At 34.6% G+C, this 17199-nt stretch overlaps 1 protein-coding gene across 3 annotated transcripts in view; it reads left to right on the top strand.

Moving 5' to 3' along the window:
- phldb1b (pleckstrin homology-like domain, family B, member 1b) overlaps positions 1–1425 on the top strand; it is a 79632-nt gene extending 78207 nt beyond the window's left edge. For all 3 annotated transcript variants that reach the window (XM_046862838.1, XM_046862840.1, XM_046862839.1), the window contains one exon: positions 281–1425. In XM_046862838.1, coding sequence (XP_046718794.1) covers positions 281–421 — 141 coding nt within the window. In that variant the 3' untranslated portion in view covers positions 422–1425. The remainder of the gene's footprint in view (positions 1–280) is intronic.
- Positions 1426–17199: the final 15774 nt, after the last annotated feature.

Raw genomic sequence — 17199 nt, 5'->3', positions numbered from 1 at the left:
AAATAAACAGCTTGCCTAAAGGTTTCCATTTGATTTCTGCAGCACAAAAATTTCCTTCAACAAACAAACTGAATGGCATGTATTTTACAGTCATGTGACCATGCACTATGTTTTGACTAGCAAAATTAACCTCATCAACCTAATGCAGCATTATCTGCATTGTCCTGCATGGCCGAATTACGCTATCTGACTTCATATATTCAACAGATATTTAGCAGATGCTCTGTGCTAAAAAGGATTGCTCCTGCAGCTAATGGCATTCTCGTATCTTTGCCCCCAGAGCCCCAACCCTTCTCTGACCTTCTGTGTAAAGACCCACGACAGACTCTACTACATGGTGGCTCCGTCTCCAGAGGCCATGAGGATCTGGATGGACGTGATCGTAACGGGAGCCGAGGGCTACACGCAGTTCATGAACTAAAGAGGACATAAAGAAAAACCACACGGTTGCACCAGGGAAACTTCAACAGACTCACTCTTCTGTTTACCGGCTCTATCGCTTTGCCAATGAGGAGGAAAAAGCCTTTTTATTTTTCGTTTTGTATTACGTTCTTTTTAAATAAGTTGAATATGCATCTCAACTTTGCAGTTCTCAGTCAGACGTAAAAGGTTTTCTACACCTGCAGCTGGATTTAAAAAAGGGATTCGTCCAAGATGCAAGAGGAGCAAACAATTGTGTTAAATCACCTTGTGTTTTTGTCTCTCAGTGATGTTTCAGCTCTCTTTAGTATTCCTGATTTTATTTTACAACTGCTTAAAAAAATGTGTATTTCTTTTTTTTTTTTTTCATTTTTTTTTTTTTTTTTACTTTCTCCACATTTCCGATGTGGTATAGCCAAATGACGTCAAGCCATTCTGGACTTTTAAAATTATTTGACCTACACACAATGCAAGCATTTATGCATATACAGATCGTACATGTAGAAATAATGTTGAGTGAATATATCAGAATAGATTTTTTTTTAATGGGAATTTTAGACAACACTCGATATCACTGAAAACTTCACTCACCAAAGCTCATATCATCTGTTTTTCCCACTGTATGTTTCTGTGTAACCAGCAAAACATCACCTGTATCTCCACACACACACACACACACACACACACACACACACACACACACACACACACACACACACACACACACACACTGTAAAAGAGAGTCTATTTTCCAAGCCCTAACTTCATCTTCAGCCTCACCTTGTTTAGGGGAAGCAGCCATTTTCAGTACACTGCCACCTAAAGGCTCTCGGTGGATGAACATCATTAAACAACAAAAACAACACTAACCAACTTAACCTTCATGTAATAATGCAAATCATTCAGTGCCTTGATATTTCTCCACATTTCATCACTGCAATACTGTTATGAGAAACCTGCAGGACAGCGAAACGCCCGAAATACAATCAACTGTTTACTTAAAAATGTATTTTTATTCTCGAAGGATCTATTATTGTGACTATTCATAACAGATGTTTGCACAAGGCATGCAGTCAGGATAATGGTGAAAGTAAACAAAAACAATTTATCAGCTCTAAAAAAAAAAAAACCCAAAAAGAATTGAGAGTCAGTGGTATTAGCTGCTTGAGTCAATCGAAGATCTTCATAAATAGATTATGTGGACAAATTTTTTTTTTTTGGACATCTGACAATAAGGCGTGCTTTCAACACCCCATTCCACATTGAGTCTCTATTTGCTGTTTTAATAACCTCCACTCTTCTGGGAAGATGCTCCTCTAGATTTTGGAGTGGGAATTTGTGCTCATTTATCCACAAGGGTGTGAGTAAAGTGAGGTACTGATGTAGGTGATGTGAGGAGTGTTGTCTGGGTTTTTATTTATCCCAATGGTGTTTAATAGGATTGAGGTCAGAGCTCTATAATGGGAGATCTTCCACTCTAACTCAGAGAAACCATATCTACATAGAGCTGGCTTTGAGTACAGGGGCATTGTCATGCTGATACAGCTGTTAGGCTGTAGTGAATGGAAATGTAATGCTGTCACATCCAAAGACATCCTACACAATTGTGTGCCTCCAAGTTTGAGGTAACAGTTTGGCATAGAACCACAAATGGCTGAAAAAGTCAGGTGTCCCAATACTTTTGTCCATTTGTTACAATAAAGAATCTGTTTTGACTCATGTTTGCCTTAGTCCTCTGGACTGATCTATGCTGTGATTTCAAGTGATCATCTGGATCTTAGTGTTTTATTCTTAAAAAATGTTTAGTTGGTTTTATTTTGTTGTATGTCAGCGTTTTCCCTGAAATCTTTCTGCATGCTTTCAAAATGGCCAAAATACAGACGAGATTCTACTGATCGTGATTACTATGCCGTTGTTTTTATTTCAAGTTGATGGACCCTTTTTTTGACTTGGAAAAAGAAAAAAACATGTACCTCCACTACAGTGTTTTGTTTCTTTTCAGTGTTATGTTGTGTGCCCACGGAGAACCAAATCACACTGAGATGCCCCACGCATAACTGTTATATGCATAACCGTTATTTTGTTACTAACACACACACTTACACATGCTGACACTATGATACGATATGATGGTACTGTTCATGTGGCACTTTAGATGGATTTAATGGAATTTTTCAGGTTTATTAAAAAAATATTATATATATATAGAAACCTTTTCGTTCTCTTCTCTGGTGAAATGACAAATAGTTTTATGCAGAGGACATCGTGGCGCTGGAGACTGGCAGGTGAGAGCTGTATGGGAATAAGGACACCAGGAATGAAGCCGAGTTCCACAGTTAGTTTAAATAATATATAGCTGTAGTGACATTGTGAGATATTAGCACAGCAGTAATAAGAGGATGTGTGGTTTTTGAGTGGTTTTGTAGGTCAGGTTCTTTCACTGACACTCACTCCAGTGTTTTATTACTCAAATAATTAAAATTGAACTAAAATCCCCTAAAAATGACTATCCATGACTTAAGCAGAGCCTGACTGATATTGTGTTTGGCCGACGTTAAGATTTCAGGAGGACATCGGATATTGGGAAGCTGACAAAGGTGAACGAAGAAGAAGAATCCTTTTGTCATACACTGTGAAAAAACATTAACATTTTGCATGGAAAGGATGTTAGGAAGTTGCCATTAAAGCACAGCGTCAGCCATGATACAATACCCCTGTAGAAAAAAGGTTTGAGGGCTTCACTCAGGGGGCAGTCTGACAGTACTGAAGCTCATACCCATGACTTTTAACCTTAGTAATATATCACATTAAATATTTCTGGAAAAAAAAGCAAATTTATGTTTACATTTATAGCATATTGCAGACACCGGTATCCTTTATCTTACAACTGAGCAATAGATTAAGGTTAAGGGCTTTGCTTAAGGGCTCAGCAATGCCATCTTAGTGGTGGTGGGATTTGAACTACATTAATGCCATTTAGTAGACACCCTTATCCAGAGTGACTTTATATACCAGTAAGTGTTTGAGGGTTAAGGGTCTTGCTCAAGGGCCGAACAATGGCAACATGGTGGTGCTGGAAATTTCACTTTGATCAGAAGGCTCAACCACTGAGCTATCACTTCCACTTTAACATTTATAGTCAAGTCAAGTGAAGTTTATTTCTATAGTGCTTTTCACAACAGACATTGTCTCAAAGCAGCTTTACAGAAATCAACAGTTAAGGTGAACGATGTGTATTTATCCTGATGAGCAGCCGTGGCGACTGAGGCAAGGAAAAACTCCTTAGATGTTATGAGGAAGAAACCTTGAGAGGAACCAGACTCAAAAGGAGAACCCATCCTCATTTGGGTGACATCAAGAGTTTGATCATAAATCTTTCAACAATACAGAACACTGTATTTATAGCATTTGGTGGACGCTTTTATCCAGAGTGAATTACATTTATCTCATTTGAACAATTGAGCAGATATGGGGTTAAGGGCCTTTCTCAGGGGGCCCAGGTGTGGCAGCTTGGTGTGGCTGGGTTTTGAACTCATGATCTTCAGACCCTAAATCTAGTGTCTTAACAACTAAACTACCACCTACCCCCATTTAGAAACTTGCTAGTGTTTTAAATAAACAGTGTAGGATGTGGTGTTAAACATTTACAGTTCATTCAACATAATTCAAAGAGTTTAACATGTAAATAAAATACAATACATTTAATTGAATTCAATAAAAACTGAAAGAAAACTGAATTTATGGGTTCACTATTTCACTGGATTCATTATGTAAATGAATCCTTGAGGATAGTGATTTAGGTTATTTGATCACCTGTGAGTATAAGAAGTGGACAATCATTAAAATATAGACTTTGGTGTTTTATGTATGACGTATTAAAATGTATTCGCTAGAATGATCACGCCTCAATATTTGGTAGCTCCTAAAACCAGTACGTCAGACAAATACGATATGACGGGTATATACTTTCTACTAAAAGTATATTTCACTTTGTCCTGAAAATGCTTTATAAAATTTACACACAACACTACTGTTTTTATTATTATTTAAAGTATCATACAACTTTGAATATCTTTACAGAAATTCAATATTATGTGGAACAGGTTCCCTTTACTAAGACCCAGAGTTACAAACCAAGAATGATATGAACCTTTTTTTATTTTTACTTGGTCTCCCCCCCCACCCACACACACACACACACACACACACACACACACACACACACACACACACACACACACACACTTAAGAGTGTACTATTGAGAACACATCCATATGTAATGAGACAAAAGGGTTTATAGAAGAACATAATTTCTGCATACATTTTTATTTAAATTTTTTTTATCATTTTTTATTTAAATGTGATGATCCTATGTTCATGTACAGTAGTACAATGTATAAATATTTTTTAAATCAGCTTTACAGCACTACAATGTGAAAGTAGATGTATATGGTTTCATTACTTTTACAATACTGATGCAATCCCAACTATTAAAATTACATTTGCGCTAGAACATGACTGAAAAACAAAATACGTGATAAAATATTAACAGCATAATAAACCTAATTATAAAAATAGCAGGCAGAAAAGAAAAGTTACATATCAGACATGAAATGTGAAACCTACACAGCTGTGGATTAGTGTATAACGCAATTTGTACACAGGCTTGGCACACCAGTTATTTTGCCTTTGTCAAAACTGATCAGACTTCATCTGGTGACTGGAAGAGAGTAAAAAAAAAATCTGATGTCTTTAGCTGCATTGTTTAAGACTCTTCATATTTTCAACAAATACCTCAAAAAAGTTACCGCAACACATGCGTTCAGAAAAACCTGTGCAAAGTCATTTCTAATGAAGATATACTGAGAGCTTTCTATCCGATCAGCTTTGTTGAAGTGTATTTATTTATTTTTTTATCTATTTTTTTACACACATTTCTTATATAACTTTTTACCTTATTTACTTTTTTTGCTTTTATTATTATTTATTCTTTTTTTCTTATTCTGTAATATACATGCACTATCACACACTCTTCTCAGGCATCACACTGAGGTCAGAAAATACTAACAATCCTTTATACAGTATAACGCCATCCCTGCCTTAAACTGGTCATAGACGATGTCATGGCCCATGGATTGGAAGGAACACATGTACCAAAACATTTCTGGCAGCTATCCTTTTGGTATTCTTATTACAACTATTATTTTGTATTATTTTGGTCCCCTTTCTGATGGAAGAAGAATTTTAAAAAGCCTTCCTAATCTGTTCCATTCCAAGTTTCAAATGCAAAACTTCATAACATCAAAAGAACACATAGAAGTGTTATAGCTTGATGGACACACAGCATTTTGCATACTGCCATGATAGATGTTGGTCTCCTCAATTCCTAAGTAAAGGGTAATTGTTCAAAACCAGTTAAACTCATTAATAAATGTGTACTTGTGTTTGTCAATTGTCAGTCTTCACAAATTGGACCTGTACAGTGCCAGTTTTGTATCTGGCAACATTCTGGACAGCTATCTGTTTGTCTTTGTGCAGAGGTAATCTAGGACAGAAAGATATGCCAGGTAAGAAGTGGTTTCTTCCTCTTGTCATCGTTTTTCCTTGCCACTGTCACCTCCAGTTTGCTCATTAGGAATTAAAATAATGATTTCTAGAATTTCTCATTTATATCTAAGTTGCTTTGTGACATGTTCATTGTTCAAGTGCTATACAATTAAAATGTGAATTAAATTCATTCCATAAAATAAAATAGCAAAAAAAAAAAAAAAAAAACATTCATCAGACTGCATCAGACCTGCCAGTCTTGCACTGGAGCATCAGCCGAATACAGTTTTATTTGTATAGCATTTTAACAATGGACATTATTACAAACCAACATGAATATAAACTTAAAATTCATAAGCGAATCCCTTTAACTTTATCCCTATACATTTTATCTGACCTGTTAATGTAGCTTAGGTGGTTGATCTGGGTCAATTAGTACGCAAGCAATGAGAACGCATTTTCAGATTAAGATTACATTGTATTTTGACACTGAAGTATGCTGGAAAGCACTCTAAAATATACCATGTGGTCTATTGTAAATAATAAAAACAGTTTTGCAATTGAAAAGGAAACTTTACACGTTTTGATATTAATGGACACTCCCTGGAAGACCCGCCTCCTTTGTATTTTTGGAGTGGAAAGTGGAAAAGGTCTGAATATGTCTGCACTAGTGAGTGTAAATGACTGTAGTAAAAGTATCGCTGAAAAAAGGCCAAAATTTTATAACTACAAGACAAAGATTTTTGGATTTTTGGAAATTCTGAATTGCTGAGCACTGTGATGCAGCAGGAAGCATTCATGTCTCACAATACCAGAATCTACCAAGCTTTTTCACATGTTCTCCCTATGTCTGCATAGGTTTTCTCTGGGTTGTCCAGTTTCCTCCTATATGCCTAAAAACAAAAAGCTGTTGTTTTAACATATGCTAATTTTCCCCAGGTGTAAATATGTTTGCAAATATGTGTGTGTACACAGTAGATACTGACACCCCATCTGGAGTGTATCCCTGCTTTGTGCCCAATGTTCCTCAATCCATATCAGCCCTGATCAGGATAAAGCGATTATAGATGAAGAAGATGAATGTGTATTGGCTTTTAGAGGACAGTACTGAGACAAGGATTACCATGATAAAAATAACTGCTGTTGCTCTTAAACAGGTTTTTCTGGACCCCGGTTAGCTTTAGGAGTGAATAAGAGATGAGCAAAGAATCCCTCTAAAATGTCAATCATGGCCTGAAGAAATATTTTTCCAGCTTGTAGCTGACCAGAAGTTTGACACTGATGACTGTCATGTCAGGCTCTTGTTCTGCTTCTTTATACAGTACATACTTTCATGGATATACTGCTACAAATATTCTATTAGAGGCTAACATTGTAAGGCTATATAAATTATAAATCATTCAAACAAATGTACATTAGAAATATTCATGCAGCTCCTGCCTCCTGTCCAGAGTTTATTATTAATGCAGCTGATAGAGCAACATATACTGACCAGTGTGGGACCAGTCGGTTTGAATCATAGTGATCAGGGCTGATGGTTTACCAGTGTGTGTAATAGTCAGTCATTGTTTTCATGTCTTAATAATTTCTGTAAGAGAAATATTAATGACCCCCCCAAACTGCGCATGTTTCAGGGTGGAGTTTTAGGGAGGATAAACTGTGGAGTTCAATCAACTGCTTTTTAACAATAAATCTTCCACTTTACAGAAGATTGAAGTAGGAAAAAAAACAATGCTCCTGCAATTTACATTTTTACAATACTACCATATATGAAGACATACGTATCAAAGCAACTAGCCAATATGAGATTCTAAATTGAATCTAAATGCACTCCACTGAAGTGATACAATATGATTCAACATTGTGCAACATTCAGACATACAGATTCCTTCAAATAGGTCCAGCCGTGTTGTATAAAGCGAGACAGGTGAGTCAGTCTGAACCGGTGACTTCTTGCACCATTAATACTTTGGCAGGGGTGGATTGATCTGGGGCAAACAGTAAGCGAGCAATGAGAACGCAACACACTCAGCATCCGTGTAGAGAGAGAAGCTGCCAGAGGCATTTTGCTGTTGAATCAGACACTGCACAGCGCTTGAGGCATCGCCTATACCTTACAGGGGAAACTGCGGGCAGAAAGCAGAACCGGGAGCTCATAAGAGCTTGTGTCTCCTTCCATCGAGACCCATATCCTCCTGGCTGACCAAAAGGCTCCAGTGTTAAGTGTGATCAACTGCAGTGTTTTATATTTAATGGTTGACCCGAATACATGTGCAGAAATTTCAGAATTTGTGCAATTGCTTATTAACTTCATGAATTATATGTGGGTAGTTAGTATAAGGTTTTAGATTGAGTGCACTGTGCATATTACATTCATTTGCTTGTCATCACACATCAGCGTCTTTAATTCTATAAAATAACTCAAATAACTATAAACTATAAAATAATTTAAGCTTGTATAAAATTTGTTAATTATCTAATGCTAGTCTACATCATCATCATCATCATCAATCATTATCATCTCACACAGACATGCACACAAATACTATCAGACTCATGCACAGCTAGGGGCAAATTAGAATTTTGTAATCAGGAGGTAGAAGGAAACCCACTTGGATATGGGAAGACAAACCATTTATAAGACAAGTAATGAAAAACGTAAATCATTATCAATGTGCAAGACAGGAAGCTACCTCCTCGATTTGATCTCAATCTGGACATTTAGAATTAATCGAAATATTATACAACATGCTGATTTTTTTTTTTTTAACCAAGAGATTGAATAACAATATAATTCATAATTCTATTAAAGGTATTTGTAAATTGTGCTAAATACCATATCTTGTCAAGTCTGCTTATATAAACAGGTTAGTACTGGGCTGAGGCGAGGCTAAGGGATGGGCAAAAAAGCAGCTATAATAAGCGGAGTGATGCAAACTTAGAGCATATTTGGTACCCGTGCAGCTTACAATTAAAAATGAATTTGTTTGTAAAATTTGCATTTTAAATACACCACAAAAGAGCACACAGATTCAGTGTATCCCTGTTTGTACATTATTTAAACCCAAGTTGGAAAAAGGGGTTTTGCTTTCCAGGTGCTGGGGATTAGTCTTAAATGATCAGCTACTTTTTAGCATTCAAATGAACTTTATTAATATTAGAAAACCAAATCTACTGGTATTATTATAGTAAAATATTTACTGGTTAAAACATCACTTTAATAAGCAGTCAATTCATTGAGCCTTTTAGGTTTTTATGTCATGTCGTATTAAAACAAGTCTAAACAAATGCTGTATACTGTTATTTAGACACACACACACACACACACACACACACACACACACACACACACACACACACACACACAGTTGCTCTTAAACCATGTATTGAAATTTTTCATAGATTGAAGTCAAGTCAACAAGCTTTTATTGTCATTTTAAACATATATAGATGACGCAGTACACAGTAAAATGAAACAACGTTCCTCCTGAACCCTGGTGTTACATACAACAACAATCACAGAAAACACAGGGCTAAGGACTAGTAAGTGTCCTCACCACATAAAGTGCATCGTGTGCAACCTGGTGCAAACAGTGCAAGACAACACAAGACAGTGCAAGACAAATACAGGACAGTGCAGGACAACACAAGACAGTTCAAGACACTGTCACTGACAGTTCAAGACACAAGACAGTTAAATACACAAAACACAAAAATACAAAATAGCGCCGCCAGTAAACCTGTTGTATATTGCACACTGCGATGTGTAAAAGACGTAAAGTGAAACAAGCAATGTGCCAAACTACTGTATTTCACATGCTATCATTTTTTTCATGCAATCTTTTTTTTTTTTTTTATTATTTTTTTTTTTTGCCACTGCACACTAGCTCTTTGTCTCACCCAGTCAAAATGTTGTGGATCCATCAGTGGCACTAAGTGAGGGTGTCTGCAGTGCTGAAGCAATTGACTGGTGTGAATTCAGATTCCTTTTGGCCAGAACAGAACAAGGACATAGGACATATATATATATAATTTTTATTGTACTATTTACATTGGAATTAAATTAAAAAAAAAATGTTGTATATTTATTTATGTTTAGGTATTTACTTATATACATACATGTCTATTTTTTAATTATCCAGAGTTTTAATTCCATTTTTATTTTTCTGTACATCAGGATTTATATGTGACAAACATACTGTATATTACACTGTCTCATTTATATACAGTAAACACAGGAAATGTGCAGTGGTTGCTTTTTTCTTATTAAATATTCTTTTATTTTTTTGAAAACCTTGCAGATTTCATATGTCCAATTCCAAACGTCCAGTATACCGTATGCTAAATACTTTCCCTTCCCAAAAAGTATAGAATTAAAGTGTTGTGCCGTTTATTATGCAGCAATAATCGTGGCTGTTTAATGTAGTTTCCAGTTTAAGGCTGCTGAGGTTATTTTAAGTTCAGTTGGGGTTATTCTCCCCACGGTGGCAGGGAGGAAATCATGCATTGCTCCCTTCAAATTTTGCTGAAGTAACAGCCATGTTAAGTTGCTTTCCAAACTAGACAGGGGTTATCTCCTTATTTATGCAATGCTGCACAGAATGCCGTCAAACTCTGCATCCTTTTTTTTTTTTTTTTTGCTCCAAATAGATTGCATTTTCCAAATGATGCTTATTTTGCACCACTGTGTATTTTGCCTATTACAGTACATTCAAGTTTCAAATTTATTTCTATAGCGCGTTTCACAATGGACATTGTCTCTAAGCAGCTTTACAAAATGTAAGAATTTTAGAATAAAAATGTTTATATTTTAAAATTTGTGATTAAACGTCGATGTGACATCATATAGCAGTGTAGCAGCACATACCTTTTATATATCCTCCACGAGATGGCATAAGCAAGAAACCTTAAGTCCAACCAGACTCAAGAGGGAACCCATCCAAATCTTGGTGGCACCGAATGTCTATTTACTACAGATAAACAATGTTGAGGTGTGCAGTGATAGTGATCAGATCCTGAGTCAGTGTAGCAGACTGTTGACATTAAGTTAAGATTATATAAGTCTGGTGGAGCTGACCAGTAACCCCATTTCATAGAATCCTAAGGTGTTCATTTCTTTGTGACTCTCTCCAGAAAGGTCATAACTGGTGTTCACTAAGGAAAAAAAAGTATGAGGATTTTTTACACTAGTTTTTCCCTTCAATGTGTTTAGCCTCAAAGTGTATTTTCGCCATTCGCTTGGGATTCCTGTAACACCCACAGACCCTCCCAACCTTGTTCAGTACTCTACCCCATATACCCCATATTATCGGAAAGCTCTGCAGATACACATGTTCAGCTCAGCAGAGCTGTCAACAGCGGTCCAATTTAGAGCAGTGTGTGTTTTCTATGCTTGTCAGAATATGCTTGAGATTTCTCAGAGCATTCAGAGCACAACCCAACACTCTGTTTGACCTGGCAGCTCACCTTCAGGTTGCTGCGGATGAGTTTTCTCACCAAGATGAAAGAGCTGTCAGCCCCAGCACAGCAAACACCTTCAGCTGAACGGAGTTCATTTGGTCCATAAAGATCAATTGTGCTTTCTGAACACTTTTATCAATTAGTTTGATGAACAAGAGATGCGTAACAATAAACATAGTAAAATGTGTATATTGTTCGATTAGTTACATGTTAAGATAATTAGATGGGTTTATTTTTTACAGATTAAACAGAATTGTTCATAAGAAATGCCCATTAATAGTAATTAATATGGGCTAGAATTTATTTTAAATATTGATATTATTTCATACATGCATGACTTATTCATCTTCAGCTAATAATAGTAAATTAATACACTGATTTTTTTCTTTTCCTCTTCTTTTTCTTCTTCTTCTTCTTCTTCTTCTCCTTCTTCTTCTATTCTTTTTATTATTATTATTATTATTATTATTATTATTATTATTATTTTATAACTAATAATGATAAAATTTATTGGATGCAATTATTATTTTATATATATATATATATATATATATATATATATATATATATATATATATATATATATATATATATATATATATATATATATATATATATATATATATATATATATATATATATATATAACAGTGAAGCAGTGGTAAGGCAGACACACTGAAACTTCACTCCACCCTTATAGGGATCGTATCTTTGTGTAGTCCAGTGTAAGCAACACTTTTCTTCCTGATTTTATATACATTTTTCATAATCTAATTTTAAATATATTACAAAAAATTGCTAAAAATGTGCAATTATTTCCAAATCCTTTGTAAGCAACATCGTTCTTCCTGATTTTACATATTTTGTAATAACTAAATTATCAAATTAAATTACAGTAAATTGCTAAAATATCCAATAATTTCCAAATCATTTATTTATTTATTTGATTTATTGCTCCTGAGAAAATTGTTGTTGTTTTTTTGGCACTCTTTTAGACAATTGATTTGTAGACAAATGATTATTTGTGAAATAAAGTCTTTAGGATAAATATGCTGCTTTTTGCACATGGGTGTGTCAGTGTTGTTTTGTTTCAAGTCAAATAAATATATCAAGGTGCCATGTATAAACAAAAAAAGTGGGTTGAAAATATTCTTCTAAAAACAAAAAATCCAACATATTTTTCATTATAGTGTCCAAAATAATAGAAAGCCTTTTTTTCCAGACATATAATTTTTTTATGTTAAATTTGAATTAAAAAAAAAAGAACATTTGTGCAATACTTGCTCTAATTCTTTTAGAACACAGTAACTTATTTGCTTTTGTATACAGCTACAGAAATGAAAAAATACAAAATGAACAGTTTTCTAAAATGGTGTTCAAATAGGTGGTCTGTAGTGTTGGCTATTAAATTAGAGACTAAGTTCATTTCCTTTGCCTGTTTTCATTTTCACAGTATGGTGTCAATGAGCTGCATAATTTCTCCTTACTTTCACACACACACTCTCAAACATGCACATCCCTCAGAAGCCTACAATCAATATGTATCATTTCACAACAAATAAATGCAAGATATAAATATGGAGAAAAAAGATTTTATGACAGTTTCATATGAATGGGTTATGCTGAAAATATGATATTAGAGTAATGCAAACATTTTACCTTTTAATGTGGAAATTGGGGACTTTCCTTCCCAAGGCTCAGCAGAGACCTGCGGTAAGTGTGTCTCTGTAACATTTACAGCTGAATATATGACAGTAATCCTGTCTCGTTGTCACTATGTAAAAACAACAAAATTGTCACAACAGCATAATAAAGCTGACTTTCACCCTGATAGTGAACATTAGTCAATGGACAGCATAAAAGGGGTCCAACTAGACAAAAGTGAGGTCAGTACTGACGTCTAGACCAGAAATGATGGGCCTGGACAAAGCTCTGTTTGATCATTCAGTTATTTATTGACAGGTTATCAATTGTGAGCAATGTTTTTAAACTGTAGTTATAACTGCAGTATTTGAAAACAAACCTTACTGTTATATGATCTGGATCCAGTTTTGTTTATATATATATATATATATATATATATATATATATATATATATATATATATATATATATATATATATATATATATATATATATATATATATATATATATATATATATATATATATATATATATATATATATATATTTATGTTTGTATAGTATATTTTTACTAATAATGACATATTGTCACTCTTTACTGTTATATACTGTATGTAGCAAATTAGTTTCCAATTACTGTCTGTGCAATTGTATCCCTCTGTGATGCCCTGCACTGGAATAACCTTCACACACTGTATTCTCATGACCACTGTATCCAGAACAGGCTCTAAAGTCACCACAACACTGACCTTGCTGCTATAACTATAAACAAGATGCTGAAATCTAGTCTTTTCATATGCCTTGTTTTTCTAAAAAATTTTTTATTACTTCATCAATTTGTTTGCTAATAAATTAACTGGGTTACTCCTTATAACTGACACAAACTTAATTTATAAGGAACACAGCTCCCAAAATACAGCGTGGCCTACAAACATGGCCACCGAGGACTATAACTCAGCCATCCCAAACACTTTCATGTTCATGTTCACTTGAGTATACACACTTGATCAGTCACACACAATATAATCACTTTTACTACACGTAGGCTTCATGGATTTGCAGATTGTATAATTATTGTTATCCTGCTTTATGGCCTGGTTTATGACTGAAATGATCATTTTTCGTTTTAAATAAGGAAAACTGTATTTTGATTTAAGCTCAGCATCCACACCTGCATTTCACCTATTCTCATGAAATGCAAACACTACTAATATAATTGCAGTGGAGAGCTACTTTCATTGGCGTGAGTAAATTTGGGAGCACCAGCACCTAGAACTACTTGCCAAGAGCACCAAGAAATTTCCATTTCTTGGGGAAACACCCACCTATGAGCCCAGCAACTGAGAGTGGCTCTCCACACAGGAGGTTTAAGAAATCTGGCAGTTCAATGATGTCACCTATAAGCTGGAACTGCCATGTCACAGGAGTATAGCTGTTTCATTTCATGATAAACCATGTTCCCAATCCCCCTATCCTCACAGAATATCTTGACACGAAAAACCTGCCGTACATCAATAAGGAGTTCTTAGACTCACCACACAGGCAAGGTAAACTGTAGTACCTCATAGACTGGGAAGTCTACAGACCTCAGTAGAAATGCGGGGGTCCCATCCATAATGTACCCTTCTGCACTTCAGTGTTCGCCACCTAAATTTCCCAGTGGGGAAGCCAATGGGAAAGTTAGCTCCCAGAGTTAGAATTTGGGGGTGGGTTTTTTGGCTTTTTTTTTTTTTTTTTTAAATCAAAATATAAAGACAGCATATAAAGAGATTTGTCTTTTATAAAAAAAAATAAAAATTAAATAGTGGTTTGTTGTGTAAAAGTTGCACTAGAAGTAAAATTCGTTCTCTAATAAAGGAGCAGGTTTTAAAAAATGTTTGTGAATAAAAGTATTTTCTCTCTTAGGATGAAGGTTTTACATTTACATATACATTTTATTTGCTCTTAATATAAAAGCTTGAATGTTAAAAGTTTAAACTTGGTTACTTCTCTGCACACAAGCCTGTGTGGTATGTTGGGAAACAATATTAGAAAGAAGAGTGAGTTTATGCTTTTTTTTATATTCATTTAAGAACGTTGTGTATTTCAATTTCTCTGGAAGAGAAAATGATCTAAGTGCTTTTGTACTAATTTCCACCTTGGAAAAATCAATCATATTCAGTCTTATTTAATTTCTGAGTCAGAAATAAGCTTCTAGCGAAGACAGCAAAGTCATTAGTGCTGAATTGTGAAAACCGGGACAATAAGTGTCATAAAACCCTCTGCCATCTACCCAGACCTAGAGGAGTTCTCACCTCCAAGTATGAGACTGAGAATGAGATGAGATGAGATTTCAAAAGTAGTCATATTTTGTAAGTGCAATTATGATTTACATTTAATCAGTCAGCATGCCTGATATAACTAAAACTGGCCATTGTGTTACTTTCATATCGCAGTTTACCAAAAGCATAAAGCTCTAAATTTGATGCTTATGAGGATCTCAGCCTGACCCAAATATATAATTCTATTTTATGACAATAGTTTTAAAACCTGTATACACGGCCCAGCCTGCAGCTCATGGAACCATAACCTTATCTAGCTAGCCTATAACTTGGACTTTTGAACCTATTATATTTAGCTTGATCATGAGAACATACAATATACAACTACATAATACAGCATCTATCTTAAAAAAAAATACACACTTTTCTGTGTTAGTTTTGAAAACTTTGCCTCACTCTGCCTTATTACACCATTGCATCAACCAGGAGTTCTCAGGCCCTTCTACATTTCACTATGTGCCAAGATTGCCTTTATTATGTTATGTCAGTAGTTATCTTCTAGTTAATTAACAATAATTATAAAATAATATGAGTTAAATAACTAATTAATATTTACTTATGCAGCCCTACATAGAATTATCTACTTGCTTATGAGTTTGTCTCTGAACACTTTTTTTAATTTGACCTGAAAATCTACTTTTAAAGGAAATACAACTTGACAATCCTTGATAATGTATCCCACATTTCCATTGGGATCCTGCCAGATTCCAGAGGGTACTCAGGAATTTTTTTTTCAAATTATTCATTGGTCCCGAGTTCAAACTATGCATACAAATAAAAAAAAAAATTAAACCAAGTAAATGTAATGGTGTCCTTCAGTGTGACACATTTTAATTCAAAATACTTGAAAAATTCTATTGCACTTTTTTTTGACATTTTTCTATTAACGTAAATGTCCAGGGACTGTTTATATTTTAAGATGTCAACTCAACATTAAATTTATAAAATTTTTTGAACTAAGATTTTATAAAACAACCTAATCAATTATTTGTAGTTAAAATACTCAAGTCTGTGGCCATGACATGAGTCTATACAAAGTCTTATTAAAACTTGTGAATTACCATAGTTGAAGAAATTATGATGCAATTGTTTCACCTTTTTTCCCAAGCCAAAGTTAACCTATTATGGTTTACAGTAAGTAAAATGGAGTTTGCCCAAAGTAGTAGAATTGACAACCTCCACACCTCCTGGAGTGAATTTAAAACAATGTTAATGAGCGCCCCGAAAAAAAGGCACTCTAGGCAACCTGTATGTTACTCTGGCATTTATTCAAACTCAAATCTGCTCTGAAGCAAAGGGTAATGATGTGATTGTACGCTTGAAGCTAACTTAAAGTAAATTGTGTTGCCCAAAAACATATATAACAAGGTGAACAGGAAGCTTAAAATGTACTTTTATCAGCACAATTTTCCAAATTCAACCCAATATACTAGTTAATAATGTTAAAATGGTGAACTACCCGTACAACTTCGACATCAGTTGTTACCTTTTTTATAATAACAACTAATTAGCTAACAAACAAATTTATCATTGTGTTAAATTTGGCAAGACATGTTAGTGCAGTACAAGGATGCTTCAGGATACAGGTGTTTGTTATATTGATATGAGGTTATTATGACTATGTTAATTCAAAATTGTATTCAATTTAAATTAGTTTCAAATGATTTGTAAAGTGCTTTCAACAATAAACATTGTCTTAAAGCAGCTTTTCAGAGATAAAGAGTCATAAAGTTATTTAAAGGAGTTGATTTAGTGTCCATAATAGTTTAGATTTTAAATTTATCCCCTTGCCCGCTTCTCCTTGCC

Source organism: Silurus meridionalis, chromosome 12 (assembly GCF_014805685.1).
Source record: "Silurus meridionalis isolate SWU-2019-XX chromosome 12, ASM1480568v1, whole genome shotgun sequence".
Lineage (NCBI taxonomy): Eukaryota > Metazoa > Chordata > Actinopteri > Siluriformes > Siluridae > Silurus > Silurus meridionalis.
This window is presented reverse-complemented; position numbering and strand designations above follow the sequence as displayed.